This window comes from Corvus moneduloides, chromosome 22, assembly GCF_009650955.1.
Source record: "Corvus moneduloides isolate bCorMon1 chromosome 22, bCorMon1.pri, whole genome shotgun sequence".
Lineage (NCBI taxonomy): Eukaryota > Metazoa > Chordata > Aves > Passeriformes > Corvidae > Corvus > Corvus moneduloides.
The window spans coordinates 6,227,339-6,239,637 of NC_045497.1; the positions used below are offsets into that span (position 1 = coordinate 6,227,339).

At 54.5% G+C, this 12,299-nt stretch overlaps 1 protein-coding gene across 1 annotated transcript; it reads right to left on the reverse strand.

The window, feature by feature from the left end:
• Positions 1-10,028: 10,028 nt before the first annotated feature.
• On the reverse strand, positions 10,029-11,181 carry LOC116454694 (chymotrypsin-C-like; the record flags this gene model as incomplete). The annotated part of the gene is made up of 5 exons (XM_032131594.1): positions 10,029-10,248; positions 10,401-10,546; positions 10,634-10,770; positions 10,895-11,020; positions 11,105-11,181. Coding segments are annotated over 5 exons (690 nt in total), but the record flags the coding sequence as incomplete, so codon positions are not given.
• Between the last annotated feature and the right edge of the window lie 1,118 nt (positions 11,182-12,299).

The following is a 12,299-nucleotide window of genomic DNA, read 5'->3' on the forward strand; positions in this document are numbered from 1 at the left end:
CACATGTGGCCCCTTCCCCATCCCCCTGTGGTGTGAGATTCCGGGTTGCCCTGTCCTGTGTTGGCTACTTTTGCACAGAGTACCTGGGTGTATGGGTGATCCTGAGGCTGATCCTGTCTCTCCTTGACCTATTCTTCTTTAGGAATAGTGACCTTGCACTCTTCCCCTTGTTTATTTCCCCAGTTCTCTCACTAAGGGAGCATTGGGACTGAGGTGTCTCGTGGGCACCCTGGCTGGGATGGGGGTGCAGGGAGCTGGTGCTTGGCTTTGTGCAGAGATGGCTCAGTCTTGTCCTTTTCCTTCTTCCATGACATGGACTGCAGTTGGCTTGTCCCTTCCTGGGACATCCCTGGTGGAGGCCAGAGCAGAGCAGGAGCACTGCAGTGGCACGGGTGTAGTGTTGGGGCGTGTGGCGGAGCTGGAAGATAGTGGGGGCTCAGGGAGAGATGGGGGAATGCTCTTTTGGGGTTACTCCATGGGCCCCACTGCTCATCTCCCTCCTCCTTGTGTTTCAGTGCTGGATGTCCCTGAGGAGAGCCCGGGATGTGGACTGGTGTAGGTACAAAAATGCTGTTAGTGAGGATCTTCTTGTTATTTTTCTAAGTCCGTGAGAGACTTTTCTCTCTCACAGAAGAGGTAGCAGGGAATGTAAACAACCAAGCCACCTGCAACCTTGGAAAGTCTTGTTTATGGTATAGTAGAAAATATTTTGATAATGGATGTTTTAGGATTTTGGCCAATCACCCCCAAGGGGTGGCTGGTCCTTTGTCCAATTAGACTATGAAGAAAAAAGTCTATAAAAGAGTTTGTAAAATAATTAAATAAATCAATCTTGCTGCACAATTCCTGCCTGCTGGATCTTCTCCTCCTCCTCCTCCTCCCTATAGCTGCGGGACACGGTGATATACCGTAGGAACCAGGCCTGCGGTAATATTTGGTGCTGCCCGACGTGATTTGCGCTCTCTGATGTGTCCTGCTGCTGCGAGCCAAGCCGAATTCCTGTAGAGGTACGCTGTTCCTTTTTCCCCCCCCGGGACCGGGAGGTCCGACAGAACTGAGAAATGGCGAACAGCGGCTCACAGAATGACGCTGTCGTACTGGTCTGGAAAGGTGTGTTTAGCATATTGCAAACCTCCATTCCTGAAAACTCAGTTCGGGAATTATTAGACTGGGCTACTTTAAAAGGGATTTCCATGGACAGAGATAGTGCCTTGGACTTTTCCTTATGGCAAGAACTCGGATGCACTGTCCGACACGAGCTCCCGACTGGGGAGCTGGCAGCGTTAGAATTATACAAAACCTGGCGTTCGTTATTTATCCTGCTGACAGCCCTTGACTGTGATAGCAGGGCTGGATCGCCTGTCTCGGTGATAAGTGACGGAGGAATGTCCGAGGGGGGCCCCGCTGACTGGGCTTCTGGGGCAAGTGATGGTGGATTCGGAATAACCCCCCCGGCTCCACAGGCAGAGCCTGCGCCGGCTCACCCTGCACAGTCTCAGGACTCCGCAGCCCCCAGGGACCCCGCGCCGCCAGAGGCGGGGGGGTCAGGGCAGAGGCAGGGCGCACAGCCTGCCTTGCCGTTTGGCTGGACGGCAGCCACGGCTTATCCAGGGCCGCAGATCAGCGGCTTAGCCAACTGGACGCCCAGAGAGCGTCCTAGTTCGATTCCGTATGCACCTGGATCTAACTTAGCGGGCGTAGCGCCGGGCGTGCCCCCCCCGGAACTGCCTGGCTATGGTCCGCTGCCCTCCCTGGCGCTGGACTGTTCTGCGCAGTCGCAGAACCGAACCATGGACCTTTTTATGCAGCATTTGCCCTTTCTGGCAGAGCTGCGAAACCTATCCCGAAGGATGGAGGACTTGCTCAGCCTGTTAGAGCGGCGAATGCCTGAGCCCGCGCCGCAAGCGGCGCCAGCGCCGGCCGTGCGGCCCGCGCCCCCCCCGCCAGAAGCGGGAGACGCAGCTCCGAGCTGAGAAACGGCGCGGCCGGCGGCGAAACCGGGAACAGCGCTGCCGCGGGAAAACCCGGAAGCGGCGGCGGCTGCTGAGCGGCGGGCAGAAGCGGCGGCGCCGAGCGCGCCCGGGGAGCGCGAAACAGCAGCGGAAGCGGCAACCGCGCCGAACGTGGCTGCTGTGCGGGAGACGAGCGCGGCGCCGACCGCGGCGCCGGGCGCAGCCGTAGTTCCAGAGTCAGCTGCAGCTTCAGTACCGCCTCGGTCGGATCTGGCCGAGACGGCCTCCCGTAAAGAGACTGCTGTAAAAACTGCCGCGCAGCCAGCTGCAGTCTATCCTGTCTGTTCTGGCTCTGGCGAACTTAGCCAAAGTGCCTCACCGCCCCGTACATTTCTGTTCCCTCCCAGCACCCCAAAGTTGCCTTTGCCTGATGATTCCTCGTCAGGCAGTGAGGCAGATGAGGTTCTGGCCCCAGGTCATCAGGCGGCTGTAGCCGCGCGGCGAAGAAAAAGGCTGCGCTGGTCTCGCCCCTGGACCTTTCCGGACTGCACGGTAACAGTGCGTCCGACGCATCATAATCGCTTCCTAGAGTCTCTTAAGGTGCAAGCATTGGGGGAGGGTGACTGGAGGTTATTAGAAATCCTTGGAATGCCAAATAGATCTGAGGATTCAGGGGGTAACCGGGGAGCTGTTACACTCCATCCGCAGGCTGTGCCCGAAGTTCAGGATGGTACTGGTTCCCCAAAAGAGATCCATGCTTTCCCAGTGTATAAGGCTCTCCCAGATTCAGGAGAGCATGACAAGCATGAGGTAATTGCTTGGAAAGTTGCCCAGGACCTCCAATCCAAGGTGGCACAATATGGGCTAGGTTCTGCTGAGGTTATGCAAATAATAAGGGTGATAAATACAGATTTGCTTTCTCCATTTGATATCAGACACTTAGGTCAAATTCTATTTCAACCTGTACAATTTACAGTTTTTGAAACAACCTGGAGAAAGCTGGCCGACAAGACTGCATTAGCAAATTTGCAGCTCTCTGCTGCTGATCCTAGACAGACAGCAGGAGTGGATGCTTTGATGGGGACTGGTCCCTTCTCTGATCCCAGTCTACAGGGTAACTTGCCCTCTAGCATCCTGCAGCAAGCACAACAGGTCGGCATGGCTGCCCTGTTGAAAACCATAGAGTTGTCAGCACCCAGAAAGCGATATACTGAAATAGTTCAAGGGAAATCAGAGTCATTCCTTTCTTTTGTAGAGAAAGTTGCTGCTTCTCTCGAGAAGCAGGTTGAAGATGACGGGCTAAGACAGTTGTTGTTAAGGCAGTTAGTGAGAGATAACGCAAACGAGGAGTGCAGAAAAATCATAGATGCCTTACCAGGGGATCCTGAGGTAACAGACATGGTCGAAGCCTGCGCTAAGGTGGGATCTGGGAACCAGAGAAGGTCTGCTTTGGCTGCGTTCCTGCAGCCTGTTCACGCATCTTCTAGTCGTGAACCAAAGCAACCAAAACAGGTGAAGAAACGGAAGCGGCCTAAGCCGAGTCAAAAAGAGAACACACCGATCCCCCAGTGCAAAAGGTGTGGCAGGCCAGGGCATTGCACGGGCTACTGTAGGTCCCGGACTCATGCCAATGGTCAGCCTTTGTCGGGAAACTTCCGCCGGGCTGCAAGGAGGGGGAATTGCTCTCCGATGCAGTCGCTCCCCCAGAGGGTGGCACAGGTACAGGCACAGCCCTACCCAGCCACCCTAGAGACGGCACCCAGGGATCAGACGGCACCCACAGATCAGACGGGTTTGACGTCCACACCGCAGCCGCAGTCGTCTTAGACTCTAGCGGTATTCATAAGGTTCCCTTGGACACATATGGACCCTTAGCCCAGGGATCCAGTGCGATGCTGGTGGGAAAACCTGATGTTGCCCATCAAGGAATCTTAGTGCACTCAGGAGTTATTGATGCTGACTTAAAGGTCAGATTTGCGCTATGGTCTCCACGCAAAAACCCCCTGTAACTATTCCTGAAAAGACCTGCCTTGCTAAATTGGTGCCTTTTAAGTCTTGTGTCCCCAGGATAGAGCAACAAACTCACGAAGATAACGGTAGTGGATCTACGGGACTTCCGCAGGCCTTCTGGACTGCAGACATCTCTGACCAAAGGCCACAGATGACGTGTACCCTGATCCTGCCGAACGCCCGTCCACCCCGGACTCAGCTTCGAGGTTTGATTGATACGGGTGCTGATGTAACGATCATCTCCTTCTCTGCGTGGCCTCCCTCATGGCCTTTAGCCCCGGTGGGATCGGCCATCGCAGGATTAGGAGGATCCACACAGAGCTATCTAAGCGAACGGCCTGTGGTGGTGAAGGACTCAGAGGGGCGCACAGCTACAATCAGGCCTTATGTTGCTACCACTTCCCTTAACCTTTGGGGGCGGGATGTGTTGGCAGCTTGGGGCGTACGGATTGGGACAAATTTTTAGCAGGGGTCACTGTGTGTAAGGGCGCACAGCATCCTACACTGCCTTTGTGGTGGTTGACTAACACACCAGTCTTTGAGCCGCAGTGGCCCCTACCAAAAGAGACGCCCTTCATCAGCTGGTTCAGGAACAGTTACAACAGGGGCACCTTGAACCTTCTACTAGCCCCTGGAACACTCCTGTTTTCGTAATTAAGAAGAAATCAGGGAAATGGAGGTTATTGCAGGACCTCTGGAAAGTTAATGCAGTAATGGAAGGTATGGGGGCATTGCAGCCTGGCATGCCCTCTCCCACCATGATTCCTATGGGGTGGGACATCCTGATCATTGATTTAAAGGATTGTTTTTTCACAATTCCTTTGCATCCTGATGACAAACCAAAATTTGCCTTTACTGTGCCTGCCATTAACAATGCTGAACCTGCTAAGAGATACCAATGGAAGGTCCTCCCTCAAGGGATGAGGAACAGCCCAATTATCTGTCAGTGGTATGTCGCCCAAGCGTTAGCCGGAGTTCGCAAGCAGTTTCCTGATGCACGCTGCTACCTCTACATGGATGATATCCTGGTGGCAGCGTCCACTCGGGACGAGCTGCTGAGAATACAGCCTCAGCTGCTCGCTGTTCTGCATGCCTATGGATTAGAGGTAGCTCCGGAGAAAGTTCAACAGCATCCTCCTTGGAAATATTTAGGAGTGAAAATTTTGGACCAAATTATCCAACGCCAAGAGGTGCAATTCCTGGATTCGATTAAAACCTTGAATGATGCTCAAAAGCTGTTGGGTGTCATCAATTGGTTACGACCTTATTTAGGTCTAACTGCAGAGCAGCTTTCCCCTCTTTTTAATTTATTAAAAGGGGACCCTGGTCTGAATTCACCTCGGGAGTTGACTCCGGAAGCGCGGCAAGCGCTGCAGGAGGTCCAACGGGCTGTTTCTGCTCGTCAGGTTTATCGAGTGGATCCCTCCATTGCTATCACTGTTTTCATTACTATTCCAGACCTCCATCCTACAAGTATCATTGGCCAGTGGAATGCACAATGGCCTGATCCTTTGCATATCCTAGAATGGGTCTTTTTGCCTCACCAGCCAAAAAGGACGGTGACCACAGTGTTTGAATTGGTCGCTTCTCTGATAATCAAATGCTGTCAACGGTGTTTGCAACTGATGGCTGCGGATCCTGCAGTAATTGTCATTCCGATCTCAAAGGAATACTTTGAGTGGAGCCTCATCCATAGTGCTCCTTTGCAAAGTGCGCTGCAAAACTTTTCAGGGCAGATCACTTACCATCTGCCCAGCCATAAATTACTGCAGCTGGCAAAATCGACCGTACTTTCCTTGCGGCCGAGAAATAGCCGAGTGCCGGTGCAAGGACCCACCGTCTTTACGGATGGTTCAGGGAAAACTGGGAAAGCCATTGTTACCTGGAAGGAGGGATTGGAATGGCAGGTGCTGAAGGAACACGAGTCAGGCTCTGCTCAGTTAGTTGAATTAAGAGCTGTTACCATGGCTTTTCAGCGATTCTCACAGGAACCTTTGAATTTGGTTACTGACTCTGCTTATGTAGCAGATGTCACCCAACGCTTAGATTGTTCACTTCTGAAGGAGGTGAACAATGCGGCTCTGTTTTCACTGTTGCAAACCTTGTGGTCTGCAATTCAGGCTTGAGTGCATCCGTATTACATTCTGCACATTCGAAGCCACACCAATTTACCAGGGTTTCTAACAGAAGGCAATGCCAGGGCTGACATGCTGGCCAACCCTGCGTGGGTAGGGCCTCAGCCTGACAAAATTGCACAAGCCAAGGCATCGCACGGTTTCTTCCATCAAAGTGCACATACCCTGCAGAAGCAGTTCCATTTAACGCCAACTGAGGCGCGCGACATTGTCAGCGCTTGTGCCAACTGTCATGGACTTGCTGCACCTTTGCCAGCGGGGGTAAACCCCAGAGGGCTAAAAGCCTTGCAGATTTGGCAAACGGATGTAACTCACATCCCAGAATTTGGTCGGCTGAAATATGTGCACGTGTCTATTGACACTTTCTCCTCGGCTATGTGGGCTACTGCTCACACTGGAGAGAAGGGCCGTGATGTCATTGCCCATTGGAAATTGGCTTTCTCAGTCCTGGGCGTGCCAGCTTCTGTGAAAACCGATAATGGTCCTGCCTACGCCTCGGAGAAGACGCGGCAGTTCTTACACATATGGGGTGTAGACCATACCTTTGGTATCCCACATTCTCCTACTGGCCAAGCCATTGTCGAACGCGCTCATGGTACCTTGAAGCGTGTTTTGGACAAACAGAAAAGGGGAATGCATGGAGAAATCCCACAGAGCCAACTAGCAAAAGCTTTGTATACAATTAATCACCTTACAGTACCACAAACTTCAAATAATCCTGTTATTCTGAATCATTTTCTCTCATTGCAGTCTGCAGGCGACATACAACTGCCCTGGGCAAAAGTCTGGGTACGGAATTTCCTCACTAAACAGTGGGAAGGCCCTCATGAGCTTATTGTTTGGGGTCGTGGGTATGCTTGCGTTTCCAAAGATACTGGGGTACGGTGGCTACCTTCAAAATGCGTTCGCCCTGCCCTACGGCACCAGAGGCAGAACAGGCAACCTCTAAATGATGACCAGAACACCAACCATCCAAATGACGACCAGAATGTAGATCATCAGCCTAGTGACTCTTCTGGTGATGACCAGGATGTCAACCATCAGGCAGATGGTCCTTCTACAAGCAGAGACTGGGATGGCCCTTCCACAAGCAGAGACTGAATTTTGAATTTCTTGTTATGGAGTCAGATAGTTAAAGCCTTAAGGACATATTTAGAATTAATAACTGATGTAGATTTCTATTTAGGATTAATAGTAGGGTTGTTATCTTATAAAACAAAAAGAGGGAATTGTAGGTACAAAAATGCTGTTGGTGAGGATCTTCTTGTTATTTTTCTAAGTCCGTGAGAGACTTTTCTCTCTCACAGAAGAGGTAGCAGGGAATGTAAACAACCAAGCCACCTGCAACCTTGGAAAGTCTTGTTTATGGTATAGTAGAAAATATTTTGATAATGGATGTTTTAGGATTTTGGCCAATCACCCCCAAGGGGTGGCTGGTCCTTTGTCCAATTAGACTATGAAGAAAAAGTCTATAAAAGAGTTTGTAAAATAATTAAATAAATCAATCTTGCTGCACAATTCCTGCCTGCTGGATCTTCTCCTCCTCCTCCTCCTCCCTATAGCTACGGGACACGGTGATATACCGTAGGAACCAGGCCTGCGGTAATAGACTGGCACCGTGTGCCAGGGCTGTGCTTCCCTATGGCTCTGTGCCATCAGCATCAGGATGCTGCTCAGTGTCAGGGGAGTTTGTTCATGTCTCGCAGGTGCCCCGAGCTCTCATTTCCAGGAGTGGGTAAAGACCACTTTTAAGATGTAATTTTTATGTAAGTGATTGTATGAGTACTGATATTTCAACAGGGAAGTAAAAGTGATGAACTTCACAAAGTTTTGCTGTATTCTTTTAAACTTCCCCTTATTCTCCCGTATTGTTAAATACTTAATAATGGACACATCCTATAAAGTGTATATAAGGTGTTACACATTTACCAAAAATAAAGCTTACACTTCCCTAGGTTAACTTGTAGATTTAATGTGTCAGTTATAAAGCGTATGAACAGAATATAACAATAATTGACAATTAACATGTAAGTATAACAAATACGCATTAAACTCTATGCAGCCTTAGAGATTAAAAGTCGAGGCTGAAGTCACTTGGTTTGTTCAGATGGAGGAGGCTGTGATCAGACCTCACTGGAGGCTGCAGCTCCTCTCGAGGGGCAGCTCCGATCTCTGCTCTCTGTGACAGGGACAGCACCCGGGGGAGCGGCTGGAGCTGTGTCCAAGGAAAGACTGGATGTTAGAAAAAGGTTCTTCACCCAGAGGGACCACAACTCTCCACCTCCTCCTGGGCAAGGGGACACTGGTTGTTGGGGTGACACCCACTGCAGGGGAGTGCCCATGGCTGGCTGGCTGGGGCAGGGCTGATGCCCCAGCACAAGGGCTTGTGGCACTCTGGGGCCTTGCCCAGGGCTCTTGTGTCCACCAAACCCCCTCTGAGGATGGGACACAATGCACAGGCACACATACAACAGGCTGTGACACCAGGGTTCTGCACTCCCAGCCCCAACAACCCTCCCCATGGGACATGTGTGTACATGCAGAGGGGACAGGGGCACCCCACATTGCCCAGCTTCCCATGGACAGCCTGGAACTCTCCATCCAAGAGAGCAGATCCTGCTGCCAATCCTATGCCAATGTCCCGAGCACCTGGCCCCATCCTGCTGTGCAGAGCAGCCACCTCCACACATCATCTGACTGGCAGGCCTTTAATAGCCTTTGGGGTGATCCCTACAGTTCCTTTGCCATAGCACATTTCCTGTCCATCCAAACCATTTCCCTCCCCGTACCCCTCTTCACCTGCTAAACCTTTGGTCAGGCTGATGAGTGCCAGAGGGTCTCTGGAGAGTCCCCATGTGGCTCACACAGTGCCAGGGCTCGTGCTGGCACTCCCAGGCCCGGTGCAGGTGCCAGTGTTGCTCTCTGGGCTGGTGACGGTGCTGCTCAGCACTCCAGTGGCACCACAGCTCCTAAACCAGGCACCGTCCATCACGTCCCCCACCGAGCTTGAGGTGCTGCCGTCCGTTCCTGCTCCTTCTCCTCCTCCTCACTCCGTGAGGATCCCGGCTGGGATGATGGTGTGGTGGATGGTTCTGCTCGGGGGTTCACGGTGCAGCACCCACCCCCACCTCCTGGCCAGCCCCTTCACACCTGCTCCCACCCACACGCTGCCTTCTTCCTGAAAAGTTTCCCTGTCTCCCCCAGGGCAGCCCTGGCTCCTCCTGGGACCCCCACAGCTGGGGGTCCTGTCAGCTGCCCACCGCCCACCTTGTTCCTCCAGCCACCACAGAAGGAGATCTGTGGCATGATGCTCCACTCCTGGGCCACGTCACAGGTCCTGGAGATGGAGCTGGCAGTGCCATACAGGTCGCAAGGGCTCAGTCTCCAACGGAGTTCCTGCAGGCACCCCGACCTCTCCCAAACCAGTCAGACTCGAGTTTCAAGTCCTCCAAATCCAACCTGGTTCCCTCAAGACCCCCACTGAAAGTCAGCTGCCCTCATCTAGGCAGTGCCAGTGAGGTTCCCTAAAGCACCCTGGGAGCTATCAAGTGTTCTAGATTGTCCCCAAGGGCCAGCTGGGTTCCCTGGAGCTCCCCTGAACAACCTGGATAGACCCCAGCCCCTCTCCCATCAAACCTTGAGCCCCTTGGCTCAGCCACGGCATGAGGACCAGAAGCATCTTGCAGGATGTACCTCCCTAGAGCCCTGCCCAACCCCACTGCACAACAGGGAAACCTTCCCCAGCACACAAGCAGAACGTTGGCATCACCAGACCCAGCCCTGCATGTGCATCCCCAGCCCCACCACATCCCCCCCAAAAAGAACCAGTGAGGCCAGCTCAGCACTTCCGCTTTTATCTTGCTCAACAGTTGTATCTCCACGTGCTGCGTCCTCAGTTCGCACTCATTTTCTGCCAACGAGACATGGAGGGGGTCATGATAAGGCCCTCAGTGGGGCAAGAACAGCCCCTGTGTGGGGGCAGAGGAAGGGGCACCCACCTCGTTGATCCAGTCGATGTAGGCGGACACCCGGGTGAAGACCGTCGGCTTCCTGATCATGTTGCAGCTCAGGCCGGAGCCGAAGCTGACGATGCCCTCCACCTCCCAGATGCCATCGTTGCGCTGGCAGTTCAGGGGGCCGCCGGAATCGCTCTGCGTGGAGAGATGCTCTGTACCACTGCTCCTGGGCCAGCACACCCCTCATCCCTCCTGGGCCTCCACCACCACGGCTCCATCCCTCTCCTCCGAGGGCCCACGGTTCCGCACCACTTATACACCCACCATGCCGCAGTGGTGACACTCACGTTGCATCCAGAGATGACGCCGTCACCGCCGGCACACACCATGGTGGTGCACACGTTGCTGCCCCACCAGTCCCTCTGGGAGCAGGTCTCGTAGTCCACCACGGGCAGTAGAGCCTGCTGCAGGACGTCAGCCAGGGGCCCGTTGGCTGCAAGGACAGTCACACCTCACACCCTGCACACACACCCCCTTCCTGGGGACCCCCTGGGCACCCTCCTGGGGACCCTCTGCTTACTCCTGATGCTTCCCCAGCCGGTGACGTAGCAGGGGTAGTCGTTGGGCAGGATCTTGCCAGCGTCCGGCAGGCAGGCGGCACGGATGGTGTCACTCTCCTGCACCTCCTCTGCCAGCTTGATCAGGGCAATGTCGTTGCTACAGGGGGATACGGACCATGAGGATGTGGTCCCTGGCCATGAGAACAGGGTCCCTGGCCATGGGGACAGGGGTTTGTGGCCATGCCACCCACGACCCATCCCTGGTGCATCCCATCCCGTACATGATGAGGAAGGAGTTCCATTTCTCATGGACGATCATCTTCTCCACACCCACGGCCACAGAACCGGGCTCGTCATCCTCACTCAGGTCCTGCTTGCCCAGCACCACACGGTAGGTCAAGGAAGAGCTGCCAGGGAGAGAGAGGGCATGAGAGACCCCACAGATATCTTACCTCCATGGCACAGATCCCCCCCAGCACCCCAACACCCACCTGATGCAGTGGGCAGCCGTCAGCACCCACTGAGGGGCAATCAGGGTCCCGCCACAAATGTGGTACCAAGACCCAGAGTCGCTGTACTGCAGCGAGATCTGCGAGGGCAGAGGCACAGGGTCAGAGCAGGAATGTCCCCCTCCCTGTCCCCATGCCCGTCCCTGTGCCCCCTTACCTGCCATGGCCAGCTGTGGGCTACGGCGTCTTCACCGCCCACCACGCGGGCGCCCAGCTGTGGCGGCACGGCCGGCTGGCCGCATCCGTAGGCTGTGTGGCACCCGGCAAAGGGACATCAGAGGCTGCCTGTGCCCGTGCCCAGGGCCACGGCAGGCCCCACGGTCCTGTCCCCGCTGCCCCGAGCCCTCCCCATCCCCCTGCACCCACCGTAGCCCAGCAGCACGACGAGACAGACGGCTCCCAGCATGGTTGTGCTGACCAAAGGTGCTGCGGTGGGGCTGCTCACCCCTCTTATGGTGTCCGGACTGCCAGGGACCTTGGAGTGGCCCCGCCTGCCACTGACATGTGGGGACTGTCCCACGCTGGGGGCACAGGGGCTCCTCAGCCCCTCATTGCCCCATCTTATCGCACTCAGCGTCCCACCTGGGAACGGCCACATCTGCCCGTTGTGTGCTGGCACCATGCTGGGACATGGCGGGGACACCTGGCCCTGCTCTTGGAATACCTCCTGGGGCACGGCTGGTGGGCAGCCCCCCACCCACGATGCCATCAGTGAGGTGCTGGCCCCAACCCTGAGCACCAACTGCCCCAGGACCCTCCCTGCCCCAGCCCGTCACTCCCCCAGGGACAAGGTGCTTCCTTTCCTGAAGTGCTCATCACTGGGTGAGTCCCTGTCAGTGTTTGTTCACCTTGTGTACCCATCCTTGGCATGTTTGGGTGCATGTTCCTGGCTGCTGCCTTGGCTGTGGCATCATCTTGGATGCCGGTGGTACCTTCTGTACTCGGGAGAGCCTGGGGGTGTGTATGGCTGTGCCATGTACGACTATGAGGTGCATGTGTGAGGATTTGGAGGGCTTTGCTTTGCCTTATGTTGTCATTTTAGACTGTTGTGTTTATGGTTTGAAGCTGCAGAGGTTTATTTTAGGGGTTTTTTTGTATCTGGCTGGTGGTGGGTGTCCCAGGGCAGTGGTGGGGGCCAATGCCCGTCTGTGGCTGGAGAAGAGCACCTGGACGTGTG